Source organism: Pelophylax lessonae, assembly GCF_965119305.1.
Source record: "Pelophylax lessonae genome assembly, chromosome: 2".
Taxonomy (NCBI): Eukaryota; Metazoa; Chordata; class Amphibia; order Anura; family Ranidae; genus Pelophylax; species Pelophylax lessonae.
Genome location: NC_138769.1, coordinates 620012388 through 620038667, shown reverse-complemented (window position 1 = coordinate 620038667; position 26280 = coordinate 620012388). Strand labels below are relative to the sequence as shown.

At 43.3% G+C, this 26280-nt stretch overlaps 1 protein-coding gene across 1 annotated transcript in view; it reads right to left on the bottom strand.

The window, feature by feature from the left end:
- The window catches only part of IFT88 (intraflagellar transport 88), a 154925-nt gene that overhangs the window by 8724 nt on the left and 119921 nt on the right, over nt 1–26280 (bottom strand). The window contains exon 24 of the mRNA XM_082245252.1: nt 17308–17377. Coding sequence (XP_082101378.1) covers nt 17308–17377 — 70 coding nt within the window. The remainder of the gene's footprint in view (nt 1–17307; nt 17378–26280) is intronic.

The window sequence follows — 26280 nt, the reverse complement described above, 5'->3', positions numbered from 1 at the left end:
AAAAAAATAATATATATATATATATATATATATATATATATACATACACACACACACACAAAAGTGAGTACACCCCTCACATTTTTGTAAATATTTTATTATATCTTTTCATGTGACAACACTGAAGAAATGACACTTTGCTACAATGTAAAGTAGTGAGTGTACAGCTTGTATAACAGTGTCAATTTGCTGTCCCCTTAAAAAAAATTAACACACAGCCATTAATGTCTACACCGCTGGCAACGAAAGTGAGTACACCCCTAAGTGAAAATGTCCAAATTGGGCCCAAAGTGTCAATATTTTGTGTGGCCACCATTATTTTCCGGCACTGCCTTAACCCTCCTGGGCATGGAGTTCACCAGAGCTTCAGAGGTTGCCACTGGAGTCCTCTTCCACTCCTCCATGACGACATCAAGGAGCTGGTGGATGTTAGAGACCTTGCGCTCCACTGTCTTCCGTTTGAGGATGCCCCACAGATGCTCAATAGGGTGTAGGTCTGGAGACATGCTTGGCCAGTCCATCATCTTTACCGTCAGCTTCTTTAGCAAGGCAGTGGTCATCTTGGAGATGTGTTTGGGGTTGTTATCATGTTGGAATACTGCCCAGCGGCCCAGTCTCTGAAGGGAGGGAATCATGCTCTGCTTCAGTAAGTCACAGTAAATGTTGGCAATCATGGTTCCCTCAATGAACTGTAGCTCCCCCAGTGCCAGCAGCACTCATGCAGCCCCAGACCATGACACTCCCACCACCATGCTTGACTGTAGGCAGGACACACTTGTCTTTGTACTCCTTACCTGGTTGCTGCCACACACGCTTGACACCATCTGAACCAAATTAGTTTATCTTGGTCACATCGGAGCACAGGACATGGTTCCAGTAATCCATGTCCTTAGTCTGCTTGTCTTCAGCAAACTGTTTGCAGGCTCTCTTGCGCATCATCTTTAGAAGAGGCTTCCTTCTGGGACGACAGCCATGCAGACCAATTTGATGCAGTGTGCAGCGTATGGTCTAAGCACTGACAGGCTGACCCCCCACCCCTTCAACCTCTGCAGCAATGCTGGCAGCACTCATACTTCTATTTCCCAAAGACGACCTCTGGATATGACTTCTATTAGAGAACGATAAATTTGCACTGCACGGGGCGCCCCAGTGTGAACCCAGCCTTCAAAGCTGATTGGCTACCATGTACAGCTGCACCATATTTTGCTCTCTCCAGTTTTGGTAAATCAACCCCAGTAGGTCTTTTTCATGATATTTTATTTATAAATGTAAAAGATCAGCTTAACATGTATCAGGGAACATTTATATTTTCAGTGGCGTCACTAGGGTTGGTGTCACCCGGTGCGGTAACTCATGGTGTCACCCCAACTCCTTTTAATAATGTTTTTTTTATGGCACTGATGGCCACTCCAGACCTTTGCCGCTCGTCTTGTTTGCCTGCTCCCAGGACCCCAGCAATGTACAGTACACAGGAGGAGCCAAGCCGAGGAGGTGGGGTCAGGTAACACACCCACCATCTGTTCGTGACAAACACTGCTGGAGGAGGCTGCTGGTCTGAATAGATTATAACACACTGCAATTTCGGCGGCCGCGAGACATAGAGGCAGCGAGTGGTGGGGCCACAGACTGGCAGCTTCGGCTCCCGCCTCAGGTACACTGGTGTCACCAGTGTTGCCAACCTACCAGACTGAAATTCACTGACACGACACTCAAAATTTACTGGCACAGCCAAGTTTTTACTGGCATTTTCCAAAAGTTACAAAATGACAGGTTTAATTGCAAATTTCAGTGCATAAGCTACAAACAAGTACAATATGCAATTAGCAATGTGGTTTAAGATAGACATTAAGGTAAAATAACATATTTCTTATGTTATTTTTGATATAGTAAGCCAGATTAGATTATAACCCATCAGATTTTGTCACCTATGTCAAACTGGAGAGATTTCCCCTTAATTTCTGTTCCATAGCCATCACAGAAAGTGGGGGGAAATCCCTGGAATCCACCAGGATCACCCAAATATTATGTCCCCAATTCTAAGGACCGCCTGTCTGTCTCCATCACTCCATCCCTCCATCACCTCCTGTCTCCATCATCTTCTGACTCCATCACCTCCTGTCTCCATCACTCCATCCCCCATCACCTCCTGTTTCCATCCCTCCATCATCTTCTGACTCCACCCCCCCCTGTTTCCATCACTCCATCACCCCCTGTCTGCATCTCTCCATCACCCCCTGTCTGCATCACTCCATCACCCCCTGTCTGCATCACTCCATCACCCCCTGTCTGCATCACTCCATCACCCCCTGTCTGCATCACTCCATCACCCCCTGTCTGCATCTCTTCATCACCCCCTGTCTGCATCTCTCCATCACCCCCTGTCTGCATCACTCCATCACCCCCTGTCTCCATCCCTCCATCACCCCCTGTCTCCATCCCTCCATCACCCCCTGTCTCCATCACCTCCTGTCTCCATCACCCCCTGTCCATCCAACCTTCCCTCCCACGACTTCACCCTCCATTATTTTCATTTTTCCATAACTCCATCGTTTTATCTCTTGGTCCATCCGTCCCTTGCTTCATTTGTCTGCCCCTTGCTCCATCTCTCCATCATACTGTCCATCCAAAAATCCTTGTGCCCTATATATCCCTCCCCCTTTTCTACCCTCCATCACTTTTATCCTATTATTCTGTCTGTCTCTCACTCTCTTTCCATAACTCCATCCCTCCATCACCCCATCCCTATATCCTTTGCTCCATTGTTCCATTTCTCTGTGTCTCTTACCATCCCTCCATCCCTTCCTCTATCTGTCACCCAATCTATACCTCCATCCCTTACTCACTCCTCACTCTTTCCATCTCTCTGTCCATCTCCCTCCCCCATCACTCCACCACTCTGTCTCTGTCTTTCCATTTTACACTAATAAAAATGCTCCAGAGCACTTCCACTGCAAATGTGCTCTCTACTTACTCTGATAGGTATATGAATGGTAAGCACCTTAAGACCACCAAGCACAATAAATAAATAATGATCATACAGTATACAGTACATATACACTATGCAAATTTAATCTGAAAATCAGCCTGATCTGTCTGCTGCTGCCTCCCCTCTCCTGGCATGCTTGGATTTGTAGTGCCACAGACATGAGGTGGTAATGCAGGAGAGGAGTCTGTGCCTGAACTGGACTGATGAGCAGGTAAGGGATAGGGATCCTAGGGAGGTGTATTAGACACTGGGGTAGAATGTAGAAAATATCCACCCTTCAGAAGCAGAGTAGATCTCACACAAAAAAAACAAAAAAAAACACAGACAGCAGCCTGCTAGAGAGAGCCCATTCTCTCCCCCCTCCCTCCTCCTCCTCCCTCTAGACAACAAGCTACCGACATGACATGTTTATTGCCTAGTTTAGCTAGCAGCTTACCTTAGTGCTAGGCTAAACAAGTCTGTCCTCCCCTGCAGACTGCACTTCTCCCCCCTCCCGGCATCTCTTCCTGTTTAGATCAAATAAGGCGCGCTGGAGAAGGGGGAGGGTGCAAGAAGCATCAGAAGCACTCAGAAAGATCAGTGGAGACTCGTCAGGCAGGCTCCGGAACTGCAAGTGTCACAGACACAGGCTGAGACAGGCTGTTTTTTTTTACTGTCTGGCAGCCTTTTTACTTTACACTGGGTGTCACCCCCCCTCGATGGACACCCTGGTGCGGCCCGCCCCCCCCGCACCCGGCTCGTGACGCCTGTGTATATTTTAAAAAGCTTTGTTTCTAAGTAAAACTTGAATTATACAGTACATATTCAGGCTCTAACACCTTATCTTGACATTTGTTAAAGACACTCTATGACTTTTGCCCATTCACAGCAAAGTGATAGGTTGTCTTAAAAGAACAACCCCTATCTATTGATACTCACCTTTCCAAGATACATTTTAGCGTGGTATTAAACCCAAAAGCAAACATTTATTATATTGCAGCTTACCATTTCTTACATGAGATGACTGAATTCATTTTCTTTTTTTCTATTTTCATCTGGTGATCCAGTCAGTAAGTCTGCTGTTTTTTTTTTTTTTTTTTCAAAAGAACATGCTCTCCAGCAGAATGTATAAGTTACAGAATTTAGAGAACCATTTACCACTGACAGGGATGCATACAATTATGAGCTTTTATCTATTTCTGTAAACCCTTTTACCAAAAGGAAACAAAAAAAAAAAAAAGAAACTGTTGTAAATGCTTATAAAGCATTAGCTGGAGTTCCAATTTAATAGCCTTACAAGGAAAACCAATGCAGCCGCCACATCTAATAATTGGTGAGCTGCAAAATGTTATATTTTTGGTTTTGGATTTAATATCAATTTATTTATTGGTAAATATGTCATAAAACAGCCAACAAGTTTCAGGCAACACCAGTCCGACTTCATCAGGGCTCAAAACAGGATAAAACTTGGTGAGGAACGGTGACCTCGCAGATCTATATCAGAACCAGTACATGCTGCTGAGCAGTAAAAGATTTGCTGCTCATCAACTATCACATTGTTGAGCCCTGATGAAAGAAAAATGGATTTTTGTAAAATCTTACCGTAAAATCCTTTTCTCTTAGCTCATCGACAGACGTAGTCCTCGGTGATACACCACCTTCGGGTTATGTTACCTCCGCAGGAGCAGGACTAGACAGGAAATTAAAAAGCTCTGGCCACACCCTAGGGGCAGTCCCAGAGGGTATATCCTCTCTCTCTCTGCCTCAGCAAATCAGTTATGTGAAAAAGCAGTGCTTAGAGAATTTAACCCAACCCAACTCCAAAACAGAGGGGCGGGGACTACGTCTGTCGATGAGCTAAGAGAAAAGGATTTTACGGTAAGATTTTACAAAAATCCATTTTTCTCTAGCGCTCATCGACAGACGTAGTCCTCGGTGATACACCACCTTCGGGACGTCCCAGAGCAGTATCACAACTGAGGGGTGGGAAAATGGAAATCAAATTCCAATCTAGAAGGCCCAACCGGTGCCAACTAGAAGTTTACAATGCTCATCCTTAATGATGAGACTCAACCAAAAAAAAAAAAAAGAGAAAACAATTTTTTTTTTTTTTTTCAAACAGAAAAAAACCCTCGAGGTAGACCACCGGTCTCCTCAAATTGCGGCCTGCAAAACCTTGCGGCCAAATGAGGCATCCGCCGATGCCGTCACATCAATTTTATAGAATTTTGTAAAGGTATGTACCGACGACCAGGTGGCCGCCTTACATACCTGGACCACTGACGCCTGATGGCGAAAGGCCCAGGAAGTACTGAGCGCTCGAGTGGAGTGCGCCCTAACAGGGAACGGAGGACTCTGACCCTTAATAGAATAAGCCTGTACCACCGTTTGTCTAATCCATTTGGCAATGGTCGCGGCAGATGCAGGCAAACCCTTTCTGGGGCCATCCGTGATCACAAAAAGTGAATCCGTCTTACGGAATGATTCCGTAGCTTTCAGGTATACCCTGATTGCCCGAACCACATCTAAGGAATGCAACGCATGTTCCCGATGATGCTTGGGCTGAGGACACAAGGAAGGTAGTACAATATCTTCATTCAGATGAAAATCTGAAACCACCTTGGGAAGAAAAGATGGCTTAGGATGAAGTACTACCTTATCCCTATGAATGACTAGGTATGGGGACTGGCATGATAATGCAGCCAGTTCTGACACCCTGCGAGCAGAAGTAATAGCCACCAAGAAGGCCACCTTCTGGGATAGAGTAAGCAAGGGAATCTCCCTGATGTTTTCAAAAGGAGGTTTCTGTAGAACCGACAAAACCAAATTAAGATGCCAGGGCGGTAAGGGCGCGCGGACTGGAGGAGCCAGGTGCCGCACCCCCTGGATGAAATTCCGCACCAAGGATTTGGTAGCTAAAGGCTTCTGAAAGAAGATTGCTAATGCTGAAACTTGACCCTTGATGGTGCTCAAGGCTAGCTTCTGCTCAACCCCTTGTTGCAAAAAAGCCAATATTCGAGTCACCGAATAGGTACGTGGAGGAAATCCTAAAGATTCGCACCACGCAATATAAGTCTTCCATGTGTGATAATAGACTTTGCTGGAAGTCGCTTTCCTTGCTTTAATAAGGGTAGGAATGACTGAAGTGGACAAACCTCTGTCCTTCAGTACTTGGGTCTCAATGGCCAGGCCATTAAAACCAGCGACTGTAAAGCACGAAGGTAAATTGGTCCTTGAGACCACAGACACTCCCTGAGACGAAGTTCCCACGGAACGTCTGCGACTAACATGTCCAAGTCGGCCAGGCCGGCTTGAGGAGGCCAGCCTAGAATTTCTAGGACCACTGGCGCTGATTGGATCTGAACCAGGCGTCCCTAGAGCTATCTGGCCCCGACCATCCGAGAAAGTCTGGTCGTTTTCTGTTCCCACACATTTATCAGATACCTGATAGTTATCAGGAAAAGTGATCTTTTCTGGTTGAACCTCAGGGACTGAAGTCACCCGACTAGAGGCTACTTGGCCTATCTGGTCAACCAGATCCGATTCCTGTGAGGTATCGGGACTAATCTTAGGAAAAGGTAAAGGAAAAGATCTTTTCAGGGAACGGTAACTACCGCTTCCTGTGGTACTTAAATGTTGGAAGGGAAGAATCGCACCGGTAGTAGTGGTTGATGCTCGATCTAATGTCCTGAATACCGGTGAAAACGTCCCCCCACCCTGAAACCGGGTGGGGGCGCACCTTCAGGCTGTGTACTCCTTTGCTTCGGGTTTGGCTGGGTTGGTCCCCTTCTTGAACCCTCCTGGAGGAGTCTTGCCTTTCCCGCTAGTACCAGCCGGGCGCCCTTTATGGGCGGTAAAGAAAGGTCCTCGCTTGTTGCGAGGTCCCTTAGCTTTTGCAGCCTGTGGCAAAAAAGTGCTCTTGCCCCCAGTGGCATCCTTAATGATTTCATCTAGGTCAGCTGACCAGCATTTTAACCACAGCACACGTCTGAGGATCACTGCTAACTTAGATGCATGCCCTAATAGGGGAGTAGTGTCCAAGGCTGCGTCACAGATAAACCGTAGCCCTTGTATGATCTGTTCCATCAAATCAGATGTCTCCTGGGGAATATCTTTTCCCCTAAGATCTTGGCGTACCATCTTCGCCCATTCCGTAAGTGTCTCGGAAACTAGACCAATAACGATTACTGGTCTAAATGCTGACCCTATCAGAGAAAAGATAGTGCGGGACTCTGCTTCTATCTTTCGATCCACCGGATCCTTAAAGGACGAAGTGTCCTCCACTGGAATAACCGTGGCTTTATTCAGCCTGGAAATAGGCGGATCCACGACTGGTGGTACCGTCCATTTCTTAATGATGGATTCCTCAAACGGATAGCGTCTAGCAATACGCTTGGAAATAGTAAAGGTACGTTTAGAATGCTCCCATTCTCCTTTAATCTGATTACCAAAACATTTAGGTACAGGAAAAGCCTTCGCCGTCTTGATGGGCTTATTAGTCCCAAAAGGCCTCTTTGTTTCAGTTGCCTCTGCCGGTAAAGCCTCAAGTTTTAAGGTTTCTTGCACTGCCACAACTAGTGCGTCCACCAATGCTTCTTCCTGAATTATAGCAAGAGAAGAAGCGTCCTCCTCACTGTCTGAGGGGGCTTTACCTGGGATAACAGCCCTTGCAGAGGAACCTGCAACTGCCGTGACCATCTCTGAATCTGAGTCAGAGGTGTCAGATGGTATAGGGGTAGGCGGGGGTCGCTTCCTTGACCCCCGTCCCTGACAGGCCGCCTCCACCCGAGCCACCATAGACTCCAAAATTGCTGTAAATGACTCTATACTCTGTGCACCGGCGGGTCCCGAGGCCCCCTCGAGGGAAACAGGTGGGGGAATATGTGTGGCAGGGTCCATAATAACTCCAGTTACTTCCTGGATAATATAATTCAAACGTAAAGAAAAAAACTTTTTTTTTTTTTTTTTTCTGACCCCCAGCGCCACAAAAAAGCCCCTTAGTGTTACCTGCTTAGGGATCCCTATCGATCGAGAGAGAGAGAGATAGACCCCCAGGCTCACCACTTGATGCTCAGAGTTAAACTGCAACAGCTTACAGCGCTGTCTTGACAAACAGGAAGTCTTTTGGCTGGCTGCCCAGGAAGAAAGGAGGCGGCTCCGCCCCTCTGCATGCCTTCCGGCGCCTCCCCCAAGCTCCACGAGGTGTAGGATCACCTCAAACATGGCCGCCCCCATGCTGGAGACACGAGGCTACGCCAAAATGGCGGCTCGTGCGATCCTGCAAGAAAAAATGGCGGCGGCCTGCTGAATGTCGGTGTGCTGCACACAACACTGTCTCTGCCTGGGGATATGGCGTGGTTGGCGGTATCGGCCCCTGGCGGACCGCATGGCCGTTCGGGAGGCCTGCTAATAGCTGGAGATCTGATTTGGAAGGCAGTCTACATGTCCGTGGCTTCTGACTGGTAGGTAGCTTATACTTAACCCATAAGATTCCCAGAATGCCACAGATTACATCTTTTAAACATGTATACAATAGATTGTTAGCTCCCAAACCAAGCCTCCTGGCTTTTTGTACACAAAAAATCACACTCAAAGTAGGAGGATCTGTGACATGTTATAGGATAGAAAGGACTCTTTCTTACCATACCGAGAGGGGCCCGCGTTCACCACAAAACCCGTCAGAGGGAAAGGGGGAACATACTACTCACCATACCGGAACCAGGCGGGCACCAACTCCTGACAGTACCCCTCTCCACCGGGGCGGGAGGGCTGTCGACCGATACGAACGCCGTGACTCATGGTCTTTGGCGTTTCAGCGAGACGTTTAACTCGCGGGTTCAGTCCTTTTAATGGGACTTTGTCGCGGCCGACCCAGCGCGGAGCTATGGCCTGCACGCGCTCGTAGGCTGAACTGGGGTGACCACCGGATCTCAACATCCAGCCCGTCGCCCAGTTCAGCTTTCTTGCTTGAAGATCTCACAGGAACACTGGAGAAAAAGCTGTCTAAAAAAATCCTTTAAGAAAAAATTCTTGCCAGGACCTAAGATCCCAGCAAGGTGTCTAGGTCCTTACTCCTAACTAGACAGAAAATAACTGATTTGCTGAGGCAGAGAGAGAGAGGATATACCCTCTGGGACTGCCCCTAGGGTGTGGCCAGAGCTTTTTAATTTCCTGTCTAGTCCTGCTCCTGCGGAGGTAACATAACCCGAAGGTGGTGTATCACCGAGGACTACGTCTGTCGATGAGCGCTAGAGAAAGATTGATGTTGGCCCTGAAACGCTTTGGTTGATTTTTTTTCTATACCTCTATATGTACAAGGCTTGAGCTGTTATTGGGTGCCTATTGAGGGAAGCCTTAATGTGTGGGAACCATCTCACCCCAGCTATTCAACTTTTTTGAAGTTTTTCTTTGACTGCATGTAAAAGTTTTAAAGTTGCCAGCACTTCTACAAATATGTTCCAGTTCTGGCAATTGGCTGCTCAGGCCCAAGCACTGTATCCTGGGAGGAGATCATGTATTCTCCCATAACCAGAAGAACCAGTTGACCAGTAAAGCAATCCTATCATAGTCATGGACAAGAGAAATGTAGGGTCTGGGGGCAGCAGGGAGCTCTAACACTACCTGGAAGTGTTGGAGATGTATCAGAAGTGAACCCCCCCCCCCCCTTTCCTCTGAATGCCTGCAGAGCACTCCAGGACCCCCATAACTTGGGGTGTTTGGCAATGTACCCAGAAAACATCTTTGATGGCTCTGGCTTGCCCCTTCTTGTCTTATCTTGATCACTGGAACTTGTCCTCATAGCAAAAGACGTGCAACATTTTTATAACAGCGCAGATATGAAAAGTATGCTGCTGCAGTATGTTAAGCAATTAAAAAATGTTCCACGAAATAACCATTAAATAATACACAAGCTGCTGTAAAAATAATCACATAAATAGATGTAATGTTTCAGTGATAGCAAGACTTCAGATTTTCCTTTACATTATAGCAAAACCAGCCTCCCACCGAAACATTTGCACATCATTTTCATTCCATACCAATTGTTGCTGCAGCCCCCCCAAATGTCACTTACAATAAAGGGATTGATAGAAATGGACACAAAATAGAAAAAAAACTGCTATTGTATTATTCTTTAGAAATGTGCATTGCAGAGTCAAGCTGACACCACAAACCCTCATTCACTCCAATTTCTCCTCCACAGGCCTCCAGTCTTGGAGTACTGTTAAAGTCTAGACTTTTCCTTTTACACAATCACTCCTTTGTATAGGTCCCTAGGGAGCCTCTAAGACAGGGATATGCTAACTGTGGCCCTCCAGATGTAACAGAACTACAAGTCCCATGAGGCAATGCAGAATCAAACAGCCACAAGCATGACACCCAGAGGCAGAGACATGATGGGACTTGTAGTTTTGCAACAACTGGAGGGCCACAATTTGCATATCCCTGCTCTATATGATGGAACTCAGTACCAACCCTCCCTGACTTCCAAGTAGCTTTATCTCAGAAATGTCCTTGGTTTTTAGCGTACATTAATGCCACAGCAACAATCTGTTTTATACATGGAATATAAATCGCCTTATATTACTATAACTAATAACTACACTATACTATACTTAAATAATATTATTATATTTAAAAAAACTTTAAATAAAATGTCTAAGCAGCCAAAAATCACTGGAAATGGTTTAAGAACACTGGCAGCAACACAGCGCAAAATACAATATTTTCTTTTTTTTTTGTGATTCAATTTCCTTTACAGTTTACATGCTGTTTTAAAAATCTCCTGAATTGAGGAGAGAGAATTTCAAATCTTACTCATGTCAGACTTAGATACTTTTTTTTAAAAAAGGGTATGACCTAGGGTATTAACTTTTAGTTAACAGGCTGAACAGATGTATCTCAATTGTGGAGAGAAAAGCACCCTATAACCCAGTAAATAATGCCTAAGAGCACATCTGCATTGGGTGTTCCATTGTAAACCTTCATGCTGCAGCATTTGCTCAGGTCTAGGTCTGCTTGGAGCAGAGAGCATTGACTCTTTTAATTGAACGTATAACTGGATTAAAGTGTGTTTTTTTTATTTATCTGGGGTTGGGATGTGAATTTACAAACCGTAAATAAAGTACTAACATACATTCTCTGCAGAAATCAGTTCTCTGGGCTCCCTTTTAAAGAGGAAATATAAGGCTTACCTGTAGAAAAGGTGCACGTTTAGGAGATATTTACTGTACATGCAAACAGTGAAATCACTGGCGCCTGCACTCTAAAAGAACAGCCGCCCCTGCCGTTTCTTCAGAGCCCTGTGCCGTGACCAATGGCTCCCACGAACATGCGTGGGAGTGACATCATCATGGTTCCGGCCACTCCCAGCGCCAGAGCCTGCAAGAAACAACGGGGAAGATGTCAGCTGTCTCAGCGGTGTGCGGGCGCCGCTGGAGGGCTTCGTTCTAAGGTAAGTATTTCATAATGAGCTAGTATGCAATGCATTCTAGCTCATTATGACTTTGTCTTACAGGTTTTTTTTCCAAGAGTTTACAACCTCTTTAAGAAAGTCACAAGACCAAATTCGAGAGTGTCTTCTAAAAATGGAATCAGAGTTCAGGCAGAGCTACTGCTTGGCTAGCTCTAACTGTATGTTACCCAAGTCTCTTCAGAAGTGAGCATATGACCAATGACCTCACATTGGAGGATTTGCAGTAAAGGTCTATCAGCAACATTTTATCATTCAGGCATTTAAAGGACTGCAAGGCTGAGAAAGATTTTGTTTTCAGTTCCACTTTATAATATTGGCACCTGCGGGTACTACTAGTCCCAGCACTTGGCTGTAGTTCATGTGGACTATATAAAAGCATGTGAACATGAGCAGCAAGCAGCTGATTGTGACCTCAGTGGCCAGAGAAGGACTGGGAACCCTGCCCTGTAATGTCACATGCAGAGCTCCGAAAGATGATTGTGTTCATGACTAAATTCCCTGGCCTGTACACATAAATTTCTAGTCATAATAGTCATAAATAGAGGTAACTTGTCCTTTCCAGAAATTCTTCCCCCATCACCAATTATACTCTGTTAAGCTGGATGTGGTAATGAAAATGGCTGAAGAAAAAAAAAAAAGGGATTTTTGTACTTACCGTAAAATCTATTTCTCTGAGTTCATCGAAGGACACAGCGCTTCATAAATCATAACTACTGGGTTATATTGCCTCCTCCAGGAGTAGGACACAATATACTCATTCAAATGGAAGTCAGAGACAACTTTGGGAAGAAATGATGGACAGGGACAAAGAACCACTTTATCCCTATGGACCACCAAATAGGGACTGCGACAGGATAATGCCACCAATTCCGATACCCTGCAGGCCGAGGTAATAGCCATTAGGAATGTCACTTTCTGAGATAATGTAGACAAAGAAATCCCCCGAATATTCTAAAATGGAGGTTTCTGGAGAACCAAAAGCACTAAATGTAAAACCCATGGCGGCAAAAGAGACCATACAGGTGGAGCCACATGTCTTATGCCACCCTGCGAGACGTTTAACTCGCGGGCCAGCCTCTGTCCGTGAGGCTATGTTGCGGCCGACCTAGCACGTAGCTGCGGTCTGCACGCGCTCGCTGGCTGGGCTGGGGGGACCACTGGATCTAGATTATCCAGCCCATCGCCCAATTAAAAATTACGCCACCAGGTGGCAGCCAGCTGGACGCGTCTATACTATATAAGCGTGCCACATCCTAACAAATTAGATTGGAAAAAGGATACATGGACTTTACCGGCACCAGTATATAAAATGTAACATTTATTATAGAGATTTAAAATATAAAACATACAGATGGCAACAGTGGCCAACACATACAGAAAAAATCGTCAACATAAAAAAGAAAAAAGTAGGTCATTTCCATACTACCACATTAGTACAGTGTAAGCATAAATAAGTGTAGGCTCTGTGACAATACCCATACTAATGTTCCCCACGGAAAGGGGAGAAGAAATACCACTGCCCCTCATGGGGAACTGTAGAAATAGTGGTCACAGCTGTCCCAAGTAGACGGAGTGTGAATTAGGCTGACATGTTTCGCAGGTGTACTTTATCTGGAGCTCTGGTTCATCACTCTGCAAGGGTGCTTGCAAACAAGGTGATTCAAGGGGGGTGATCGAAGAGACCAACAAGGTTAAACCGGATAGTCTGGCAAGGTTAAGCTGGGATATACTTGTTAATATCTACAGGAACTTTGATCCTTACCAGCTGGGATTGTAGTTATATACCAATTGGTGGTATTCCTCCATCCCTGGGGGGTAATCGAATTTTGAGCCCTGTGTTTTGGATCCTATTTATACTAGTTGACCCCTTCTTACGTGATTATTGGAGACCTTATCTAACCTTCCTTGACTAGACAGTCTCTTAGAAGCCAATTTCCTACACCGTATAACTACAATCCCAGCTGGATAAGGATCAAAGTTCCTGTAGATATTAACAAGTATATCCCGGCTTAACCATGCCGGACTATACGGTTTAACTTTGTTGGCCTCTTCGATCACCCCCCTTGACTTACCTTGTTTGCAAGCACGCTTGCAGAGTGATGAACCAGAGCTCAAGATGAAGCACACCTGCGAAACATGTCAGCCTAATTCACACTCTGTCTACTTGGGACATCTGTGACCACTATTTCTACAGTTCCCCAGGAGGGCTAGTGGTATTTCTTCTTCTCCCCTCTTTGTGGGGAACATTAGTATGGGTATTGTCACAGAGCCTACACATATTTATGCTTACACTGTAGTACTGTGGTAGTTTGGAAATTACCTACTTTTTTTATTTTTTTATGTTGATGATCTTTTCTGTATGTGTTGGCCACTGTTGCCATCTGTATGTTTTATATTTTAAATATCTATAATAAATGTTACATTTTATATACTGGTGCCATTAAAGTCCCTGTTTCCTTTTTCAAATTCCAGCCCATCGCCCAGCCCAGTAGTTGATTGTAGATCTCCCGAGAGAAAAAACAAAAAAGATGTAAGGAATGAGAAAAAATTACTAGGACCAGAGATCGCAGCCAGGAGCCTAGGTCCTTACTCCTAACAAGACAGACTAAAACTGATTACCAGAGAGAGAGGGGTTATATACCAAGTCGAGGACGGCCCATGGGCGTAGCCAGGTGTTTTTTGTTCTAGTCCTACTCTTAGAGGAGGCAATATAACCCAGTAGTTATGATTTATGAAAAAATATATATACAAAGTATATACCACGCGCCAAAGGTAGGGTTCCAGATGGATAAATAAATAAATAAATTACCAGATGAATGTATTTAGGAGAAATTAAGAGAAAAGCAGCTGCTGTACAATAAAAGATGTATGTAAAAATTGGACTTTTAACGGAAAGACCACATACAGCGCTTGCTAACTATAGGTTAAATAAATAAATATGTGAAGATGTCCAATATTAGTGAGACCCTATAATAAAAATTATTTGCACTGGGTTGCTGTACCCCGGAGTCCATAGGAGCTATACCATTCCATAGGACCGCCTAAAGGGGAACCCTTTTGGCCCAGGAGGCCACCAAAGCGTGAAAGGTCTTAATGTCATATGGCATATGAGACGCACTACATTCGGTAAGTGATCCAATTCTCACATTCACTTGGGAGAAGGAATCAAAACCGTAGTCAATCAAATCACAGCAGTTGCACCTTCCAATCGTGAAGAACCACTCTCACTAAGGACAATATTTATTCCTGAGCACTAAGTCACTATTTAACCTTGGACTGCTTTATTTTAATTAATTTTCTACTGCAATATTACGTATACTGCACATGCAAATATTTATTGTCTGATATATTTATATTTATGTCACAGCCACTCATGCACAAAGGGATATCATTTGAGCACGTCGTCACTTTGTCACGATATATAATATTTTAATTTTTACTAATTTTTATTGGATTTGCTGTGGATTTTATATTTATCTGGTATCTTTTTATTGAGTCATTTATGTATTTGGTCTCACTAATATTGGACATCTTCACATATTTATTTATTTAACCTATAGTTAGCAAGCGCTGTTTGTGGTCTTTCCTTTAAAAGTTATGATTTATGCAGTACTGTGTCCATCGATGAACGAAAGAGAAAAGGTATTTATTGTGGAAAAGCTACCACCTTGTTAATAAAGAATATAGTCAGTCGAATGTAACTTAAGGTATGCTTTTTTTAAAAACCCCACTTTCTAAAACTGTGTAATCCAAGAAACTATAATATAAAGAAACAATTGCTGCTAATACCATACACAGGAAACTGCAAAACATGTTATCCAATTGTTATTTTGTCAGCCCATTACCATCCAGTTTAATAATGACATGAACACTATACATGTGGGTAACTAAAATGTAATACACCTCCCGACTCCTGCAATCTCTATTGACCGGTGGGGCCGCTCATCACAGTAATGTGCCAACTGAAATGTATATAAAGGGGCAAGTCTAAGCTTGACTTCCAATGCTTTAACCAGAATTTGCATATTAGAGCACCCTTGCTTTCAAGGTCCCTGGAGTACTTTAGGGAGTGTGAGAGTACATTCAAAGATGGCCATGGAGCACATTTCTACAGGTTCCTAATCAACTGACTGAAATTCGCTCCGTGGAAAGTCCTGTTGTCACCTTCCTGCCAGATATCCTTTGATTGAAAAATCAAAGGAGCTGGGCAGACATTTGTCAGCTGAACAGGACCTGAATCTAATCAGATGCAGGTGCTGTTTGGGGTATTTTGACAGCTGGCAGTGCCTGCAGCAGTTCATTCCTCCATCTACTTTTTTTTAGCGTAGATGAGGGAACCTGTTGGTTTTTTTTTTTTCAGCCTGTTGTGACAAAAAAAGCCTAAGTGTGTATGGTCAGCTTAGGTGTCCGCAGTTAAATTTTGGTTTCAGTTTAGCATTTTCAGGTTTAAAAAGTACACTAAATCCCACCCACCACTGTAACAAATCTTAGTGAATCATCCCACTTCAGGAGCTTCCCAAAATTGGACATGGATTTGGCCATAATATGCAGTTTGTCCATTTGTCTGGGGCTTAATGTAAGCCTGTCCATTGAAATTCATCTGTCTGTGCCAGGCTGAAAAATAGACTGTTCCTGAGAAAGCAAAAACAAATGACGAAGCCGCGTCGGGGAGTGGCGTAATGTGTAAAGGCGGAGCTAGGCAGCTTGTGTCACTATCTGGATGTTGTAAGATAGTGCTTGAAGCTAGTTTTTAAACTAATAAATATGAGTGCATTTCCTAAGCTGGGCTAGTACAGGAGATTATTTCCTTTATTCTGAGAGCTTTATGGAGATATCCTATCTGGGGAAGCTTAACCATTAGAGGTGGAAGTGAGCAGAGAACCATCATCTGGTGTATACAACTGATTCTATTTATGCTGTGTTGACCCTTTTGTGGGTCTTGATTTAAGGTTAGTGTGCATTTCACCATGTGACGATGCACTGTCTATGATGTAGTGGAGTACCTAATAAAATTTAAAGAGCAACATGCACATTTTTCTTTTCTTATGAAGACGTACTATTACAGCATATTATGTGTGGACTGCTGGGACTTTTACATATTGTTTATTATATATAATTTTTTTATTTATTTTTCCCTTCCATCATACAGAACAACAGATGTTTTATTTCTCATGGTTTGCACAGATTTTCTGGTAATTTATCATGGATTGCTATGTTAGTCTTCATTAATGATTCTTTTGTTCACATTAATTATTGATTCAAATTTAATATGGGCAGCGCTATCACATACTATATATTTTAAAAACAAAGCAGAACTCTCTGTGATACTTTTTTAATTTGGACGAACATCCACATTTTTCAAAAAAGCTTCTTTAAGGTCCAAGCAGGACTCTGAATCCAATAAGTACTGCTTGGAGATTGAAGAAGGGGGTATACTCCAAATGCTTTTCCTGAAAACTTGGATGTTAGTGCAAAAAAAAAAAAAAAATGTATCAAGAACTGTACTCATCTCATTGCTGCGTAAGAAAATATTGTATATTATACATAAAACCGCACTCCATACAGTATTTAATATGTGAACTCAATATTTAATTACCCATTTAAACATATGCAACCTGCACTCCTGGGCTTTTATGAGTGTTGGTCCCTTTCGGCAGCCATTCCCTATTTTGAAGGTTTTGTTTGCTATGCACAAGTCAGCTCATTCAAGCAAAAGAATGTTTTTTATGAAGGTTAAAGTAGCCGCAACGCATTTTATGACATTATCATCACTCACACCATTATCATATGCCATATTATATGTTTCCTTGTTAAATTCAGGTACGATACATGGGAAATGTAATGGATATCATCTTCAGTTTGCACTTACCACTGCTGGCACTGCCCTCTCTGCCATCCCTTCGACTTCGGGCACTACTGTCTCTACCAGAGCGTACACGCTGCAAAGAGAAGAGGAAGCATACTGAACCTCACTAAACTGGAAATAAAGAATATAGGACACACTGAAAAGAAAAGGTGTTTACTCATCAGTTTTTTTTTTTTCTTAATTTCTAATGTGCAAATTAACAAAAATAAATACCAGAATACATTTAATAGGGAGCCATTTTGCTTGGATTGGTAATATAACTTGTGAGGAACATCCTTACAAACAGTAAAGAGCATGCAGAAGCCAGGCGTGCTTGTTAACACATGCTTTTTGCACTAGGTGCAGGTACCTTTATTTATCTATATAAGCCCCTTCTGGGGGTGCATTCTGAAATAAGGTTTCAATTTCGGCTTTCAAGCTTTGACATGCTCCACCTTCAACCTAAAAACCAATGAATGTGGCTTAGCGGCCAAAAACAGAATTGTAATTGGGATATTGTAAAACGGGATGGAGGTACCTGTGACAAAGTCAGATGTGTAATTGAGTGTGCACCCCAGATGAGGGAGTTTCCTTGGCACATAAAAGAGGGTTTGCATTTCAATTTGAGAAAAGCCCCTCATTAACATAGAATGCAGAAGCCCAATATCTAGAATTTTAACCATTTGTTAGTTTAATGAGATTAGACAGCACAGTACAGGCAGGGCTAATTATGGTAAACATTAACCTCCAAGCCCTATTCTGCACAGCAGAGGAAAATATCTGTTTAGGAGTTCTGAGAAAAGAGCTACGGTAGTAAAATGCAAGCAGCATATTTAGTTGAATTTCAGGCAAAACACTAACTACTCTTAAAAGCGCCCTTCTCCCCCACCTCCTAACGCCTATTATGACTCACTTGTGTAAAAAAGATCTTACCTTATTTAGTCTGGTCCAGTCACGTGATCCCCCCTGTGTCAACTTACGCAGGCTACCGGGGAGAAGTGAGCTTGCCCTACAACACCAGGTAATGCTTTGGAGCGGTGTTGTCACCCATAGGTTCATATGGCCCATCCGTTTTTGGTGCTCCCTCCTCTCTCCTGCAGCCGCTGCTGGCTGACAGAGGGAAGCCGGATCACATGGCCAGACTGGAGGTGCCCAAAAATAGGTAGGTATACAGATCATACACATGTTAGTCAGCATAGATGTTAGGAGGGGCAAGGGAACATTTTTAAGAGAAGTAAGGTTTTGTCTGGAATTATACTTTAAGTTATGCTATGTGGGTGAGAACATATAACAAGTATAAAGTAGGTTTATCCCAATTTGGCTACAAAGTAAAAACACACTTTAAGGTTTCTTGTTGTTGATGATCCTTTTTGTTTAATAACCCTCCAATTTAGTAGCACATTATTATTATTTGGTACATTCACATACCACAGACCCAGGTTTTGTATTTTACTTTTAGTTGACAGGACAGGGTTCGGGAGTCCCCGTTATCACAGAGGTTTGGGTGGAGAAGGCAATCTTTGATACAGCAGCAGAACTTGATTTTGTTATATAACACAAGTCAGGAGATAAATACAATTCACTGAATATCCCTTAAAGTAGAGAAATGTAAAAGCTCTAAATCTGTGAAGAAGAGGCTATCCACCTGTGAGGCAGTGACTATGAAGAGGAGATTGGAGAAGAAGGCCACTAGGAGACCTATGACAATACTAAAGGTGTTACAAGCCTCAGCTGATGAGAGCAGGGAGACTATGCATACAACTGTTGCATGGTTCCTTCACAACAGGAGAGTGGCAGAGAAGAAAGCGGTAGTAAACCCTTGGTATAAACTTGTACCTACAGGTAAGTTTATAATAAGTCTTACCCATACATACCGTGGTTATCTTTCTAAATATGTGCTGTTCAGAAAATATTTGCATTGGCTGCAGCCAATGCTGTCACCCTCGCATGTGCAGTAGCTCTGCATTCGTGGCACATCTGCGATGGAACATGGAAGAAAGACTGGGTGAACATGGAAGCATAAGAAACGGTGGACAGCTCAGTGCTGGAGGGCTCTATTTCAAAGGTAAGCCTGTCATATTGTGCTAGTATGTGGTGCATACTAGCACATTATGGCATAAATGTTTAAGGGGCACATTAAAAAAAAAAAAAATGTAGACTTGCGGAGGCTCTTTTCTACTTTTGTGTGGCATGTTAAGAACTGAAGATTAGCCTACACGTTATTACGCAGAGCGAAGATGGATGGTGGGACAGGTCTCCTTGATGTATCCATATATTATAAAGCTATGGCTTTAGTTCTGAACTAGTGCCAACATGCCACTGAGAAGATCTAGGTACCTCTAGAAAAATCGGTGGCAGGCAGGAATTTGGCAGGTGCCCCTTGGATACCCATGATGCGTTGGGGGTTCTCTGACTGGACCTCACCACTTAAACTTGCAACACTGAAGGTCTGGGATGGATTACAGGCTGAAGGGGTCCTAATCTCAGACGTCTTGACATTAACTCCCTTGGGGGGTTTCCCCTGGTTTGAGTCAGGAGAAGATGTTTGCTTTTTTTTCATGCATGGTGTTGGACGGAGATACTACTCATGCTAAGTTGGCCCCCACCGGCTCTCTTCCTCACCTGAGTGTCTTAAGAAGCAACTAAAACTTGTTTCCACTGGACTATTGGAGACACTAGCGGCTCTCAGCCTTCCTTGACAAGATTCTCCCTAAATTGAGAGCTAGCTCTACCTTACCTAATTTGAATCCCTTTGTTTCTCACTCCTAGAGTCTGGTCATCTCTTGTCCTGAATGTAAAGACTGCTAATGAATTCCTCTGTCACTCACCCTCTCTATTTCATTAAAGAATGGGAGCATGAACTTAACATGGAGTTTTCCCCACCCCAACTCCAAAACATTAGAATACTTACTCATGCCACCTCTATATGCTCTGGATTGCAGGAATCATGTTCTATGTTTTTGTGTTTTTGACTAGATGGTAAAAAAATCCCACAGGCCTCGCACAAATCTTCCCTGCTACAGAAGCCTCCTGCGAGCCCGGAAGGAGGTCCGGGTGAAGATGGAAGCCCTGTCAGCGGTGACAGAACGCTGCTGGAGGGCTTCGTTCTAAGGTAAGTAATAATGTGCTAGTAGGTGATGCTTACTAGCACATTATGCTATTATTTTGCAGGGGACATTTTTTGAGGGATTTATTTTTTTTTTTTTTGCGGTTTACTACTGCTTAATAACTGCTAAATGTTTGATTCCACGATTTTGGAAAGAGGTGTCCTGTCCAATGCTTGCTGACTGGAAGAGGCAAGTGGATCAGATTATGGTGGCTGAATGCTGAGTTCACGTGTTCATTTATTTTGTTTTTGTTATTTGTGGGTCTGTACTGCCATAACACTGGTCTACTATTCTGTTGCACTTCGGAGCGGGTGGGCCTTTTGGTTAATCTGGTGCGATCCCACCGCAGTATATATGGCTCGGTGCATCCCTTCAACTATGCCTTTTGGAAACTTTGCATTTTAGCAATGCTTTAGACTTTGCATGATTGTAAACTATCTGAGGTTATCAGACTGCTGCATGCTTATTTGAGCATTTTAATAATAAGAGATTATAAAAAAAGGAAAAAGTAGTCTTTAATATCGCTTTAACTAAACTTACATGCCATAAGGCAGGTTCTGAAAACTGCAGACTCTGAAAGTAGCTGGAAGAAGGTTCTATGGTCTGATTGAAACAAAATTGAACTATTTTTTTTTTTGAATTAGACAAAACGCTATGTTTGGCATAAGCCAAAAATTTCACATTATCATAACCACATAATAACCACACCATCCCTACTGTGAAACATGGTGCTGGCATCATGATGCTTTGGGGATGTGTCTCTGAAAAAGGTGCTGGAAAGCTTGTGAGGGTAGAAAGAATGTAGGAAAACACAGGGAAATCCTGGAGGAAACCCTGATACAGTCTGCAAGAAAGCTGAGCCTTGGAAGAAGATTTGCCTTCCAGCAAGACAATGACTCCAAGCACAAAGCCAAATGTGTACAGGAATGGTTAATGTCCTGAAATGGCAGCGTCAGAATCCAGAACTCAATCCAAAAGAGTATATGGCTGGGCTTAAAAAAAAGACTGTTGATTTACAATCCCCTTGCAACTGGACTGAGCTGGAACAGTTGTGCAAAGAGGAATTGGGAAAAACTGCAGCAGTAATATAATAAATATTAATAAAATTCATCTTCTTAGTTAATATTGTAATAAATTCTCTTGGAACAACTGACATATTTCTGGAACAAAAGAGCAGCTTGGAACAGAGGCTACTGACTACATTATCTGGCTGAATCCCGATATGAAAATGTCTGCTAAAAGAATGAAGAGAATCTAAAGATGAAATATTTGTTTAATGGAAATCCTTGGCTTTAAAGAGATGCCATGAGCATTTAGGGACATTGCTTGTTATGCAGGCTGAGAGAAAGTGCAAAAATTGAGTACCAAGCAGAAAGAATATGCAGCGGGTAAAAGAAGTATAGAACGTTTTGTTTGGAAGAGAAGGCACTACCTCATCAATGGGATACTTTTCTATCACTATCCAATTGTAGTCTCGGCCAAGCTGTATTACTTTAAATGAAACAGGTAAAAAGATCAAGAACCTGAGGCCCCTTTCACAAGGGCGATCCGATCCGCCTCTCAGTTGGACATGATTGGATGCTTCATGCATCCCTATGGGGCAGAGGGTGTCAGCGGAGACATCTCCGCTGACACCCGCTGCTCTCCGATCCGATCCTGTCCGTGAAATCCGGATGGATGGAAACCCTATTTTCCATCCGTCTGGAGGATCCAATCGGATGGGTCCGTTCTCATCCGATCTCCCCATAGAGGACAGCAGGGATCTGACAGCTCTGTCTCTGCACACAGAGCGGAGACGGAGCTGTCATCCGCCTGCTCAGCGGGGATCGGCGGATCGATCCTCCGCTGAGAAGAATGGACTCCGTTGGGCGGTGCACCCGTGTGAAAGGGGCCAAAGTCTGATTTAAAAAATTGGCTGAACAGAATTACACAGGTGATTTGGCAGATAATTAAGGTCATAGAGATTTTAAATTTGTTTTAGCGGTTTGCTCAAAGTTTAGTGTAGACTAATTAACCACTTGCCGACTGCTCACAGTATATTTACTGCGGCAGTCAGCCCCTCACAGGCAGAGCGACGTAGATCTACGTCGCTAGCTTGTGAGGGTCTCAGGAGCGGGCGCGCTCCCACGCGGTCACGGACCCCCCCCACGCGTGTGACCGGCGGACCCGATCGTCCGCCGGTCACTCACGATCGTCGGTGGAGAGGGAGAAAGGCAGGCGGCTAATGTAAACAAGCCGCCTGTCATTCTCCCCTGTGTAGGAATGGTGATCATACGGTTCTACTATGTAGAACCGTTGATCACTGTTTCTACACCTCAAGCCACATCCAATCACAGTTAGAATCACGCCCCTAGGGACACACATAACCCCTCCCTCTCAAAAAAAAGTTAACCCCTTCACTGCCAGTGTAATTTTACAGTAACAGTGCATATTTATAGCACTGATTACTGTAGAAATGTCACTGGTAACCCAAAAAGTGTTAAAAATGTCAGTCAAGGGTCCGATCTGTCCGCCGCAATGTCGCAGTACCGCAAAAAAAAAAATCGCAGATCGCTGCCATTACGCATTAAAAAAAAAACAACAAAAATGACAAAAACCTTTTCCTTTGTTAGTAAACTTTTTTGCGCAAACCAATAAAAATACGCTTTTTGCGATTTTTTTTACCAACATATGTAGAATAAAACAAATTGGCCGAAAATTTAAAAAATTTTGATTTTTACATTTTTTTGGGGGGGGGAATTTCATATTAAAAAATGTGAAAAATATTGTTATTTTTGCAAAATTGAAGCTCTTTTTTTGTTTATAGCGCATGATCAAAAAATCGCACAGGTGATCAAATACCACCAAAAGAAAGCTCTGTTTGTGGGAAAAAAAGGACGCCAAATTCGTTTAGGTACAGCGTCGCCCGACCGCGCAATTGTCCGTTAAAATCACGCAGTGCCGAATCGCAAAATAGGCCCTGGTCAGGAAGGGGGTAAAATCTTCCGGGGCTTAAGTGGTTAAGTAGGCTGATAGTACCACAAGAACACCGCTTACCAGCCCAGGGTCCAATTGTTAGATTAGTACATGGTCTGGCACTCCTGCAAAAATATTTTGTGCCAACATAGATTGACATTTCAGCAGTGTGATAGATTGGAGTTTTACCCCAGCTCACCTTATGACTCATTTGGGCTACGTTTAAGTAGATATCTGCGTGACATGTCAGCATTAGAGCCAAGGAGAAGAATTAAGGAAACATGCTGGGAGGAAGAAGAGCTATCTATAAATTGATTCCTTATGTGTGCATAGTTTATTTCCTTATCCTCTGGAAAGAAGAATATGGAAGGGACAGCAAACAAAGCTCACTTTTTGCTAATAACAAAAAAACTAGTTATGCAACTTTAACTGAATATATATTTACACATTCAGTGCTCAGCATAAATAAGTACACCCCAGCAGATTTGTCAGAAAACCTTTACTTACCTTTCAGAATCAACATTTTCTATGGGGCACTATACTACAAAATACTCGGGACATTGATTGCAGCCAAGATTTGTTAATTTGCACACAAAAAAATGTATTTTTCCTAAAAAATTAATTCAAGACCAAGTTGCAAAAATGAATACACCCCAATGAAAGTCTTCAGAACAAAGCTAAATTTTAGACAACAAAATCCTAATTAACAAGAATTCAACTACAGGTGAGTCTAATTATTCATTAAACAGGTGTCTAGCAGACAGTTGATTATAAATGGTGTTAGGGTTCTTTCACACATACTGACCGTTTTTTCCATTTTTCATCCATCCGTGGACGGATGGAAAACAGACATCAATGCTTTCCTATGGAAAAACGGATGACAACAGATGATCATCTGTTTACATCCGCTTTCGTCAATATCTGTTTTTTTGAACGGATGAAAGCCGTATTTTTCTTCCATTAAAAAAATGGACAAAAGGTCAATTTTTCATGTGTTTTTGCATTTTTAAAAAAAATTGCATTTGTAAAAAAAACATATGAAAAACTGATGAAAAATGCCTGGAAAAACTGATTAATACTTCATCCATTTGGACGTGACTGAACTGATTAAAAGAACGGTCCGTATGTGTGAAAGGGGCCTTAGGGTCCTTTCACACGGGCTTTCCACCCGGCAGATTCCGCTTTGCTCAGCAGGGATCGATCCGTTGATCCCCGCTGAGCAGACGGATGACAACTGCATCTCCACTCTGTGTAGAGACAGACCTGTCAGATCCCTGCTCTCCTCTATGGGACCACCTGTCTGTTTTCATTTGATATTATACGATCCTCCAGACGGATGGAAAATAGGGTTACCATCTGTCTGGATTTCACAGACAGGACAGGATCGGATAACAGCGGGTGTCAGAGGACATGTCCCCGCTGACATCCACTGCCCCATAGGGATGCACAGAGGATCCGATCAGGTCCGCCTGAAAAACTGACAGGTGGACCGGATCGGAAGCCCATGTGAAAGGGTCCTAACTTAACAAAGAAAACCCCTTCATATTACATGCTGTCAGCTTTACTTATCAGTCAGAATACTTTAGCAAAAGTGATGCAAAAATTTAACAAGGATGGAACTGTAATTATCACCTCGACAGGAGCGTCTTCTGATGAGATGGTTTGAAGAAAATTGCCATGCAAGTTCACTGCAGTTAATTCATTTTAATATTCAAAGCAAACTCCCCCATTCATCCACGTCTCCATGTTTTCCTTTGCACAGAAATCACTTTGAAAAACACCCCTAGCATTTCTGGCAGTTGCCAATTTGAGTACAGGGAGAGGATTAATGAAGCATTTACTTCCTGGAATCCATATGCCCTTAGCTCAGGCAGGCAGGAGTGTGTGCTTAGCAGTGAAAACCCCTCCTCCCCTCCTGAGGACTCCTGGGATGCATGACATTGTTTGTCTAGGCATGGAAACAAGGAAGTAACTGAAGAAATGTAAAAATAAAATATAAAAAGGCATAGACTGTTCCTTTTACACAATCACTCCTTTGTATGGGTTCCTAAGGAACCTCGAGGCGGTCAGATATGATGGAACTCAATACCAACCCTCCCTGACTAAAGTAGCTTTGTCCCAGGTTTTGCCCCTGGAAATGTCCTTGGTTTTTAACGTACAATAATGCCACAATACCAATCTGTTTTATACACTGGAATATACACTCACCTGTCACTTTATTAGGTACAGGTGAGTGTATAATCAGCCAATCACATAGCTGCAGTTCAATGCATTTAGGCATCTAGACGTGGTGAAGATGACTTGCTGAAGTTCAAACCGAGCATCAGAATCGGGAAAAAAGGAGAATTTAAGTGACCTTGAAAGTGGCATGGTTGTTGGTGCCAGATGGGCTGGTCTGAGTATTTCAAAAACTGCTGATCTACTGGGATTTCCACGGGTCATCTTTAGGATTTACAGAGAATGGTCAGAAAAAGAGAAAATATCCAGTGATTGGTAGTTGTGTGGAGGAAAAGGCCTTGTTGGTGTTAGAGCTGACAGGAGAGTGGGCAGATTGGTTTGAGATGATAGAAAGGCAACAGTAACTCAAATACCCACTCATTACAACCAAGATTTGCAGAATTCCATCTCTGAATGCACAACACATTGAACCTTGAAGCAGATGAGCTACAGCAGCAGAAGACCACACCGGGTGTCACTTCTGTCAGCTGAGAACAGGAAAGTAAAGCTACAATTCGCATAGGCTTATCAAAATTGGACAATAGAAGATTGAAAAAACATTGCCGGGTCTGATGAGTCTCGATTTCAGCTACGACATTCAGATGGTAGGGTCAGAATTTGGCAAAAACCACATGAAAGCATGGATCCCTCCTGTCTTGTATCAACAGTTCAGGCTGGTGGTGGTGCTGTAATGGTGTGGGGGATATTTTCTTGCCGC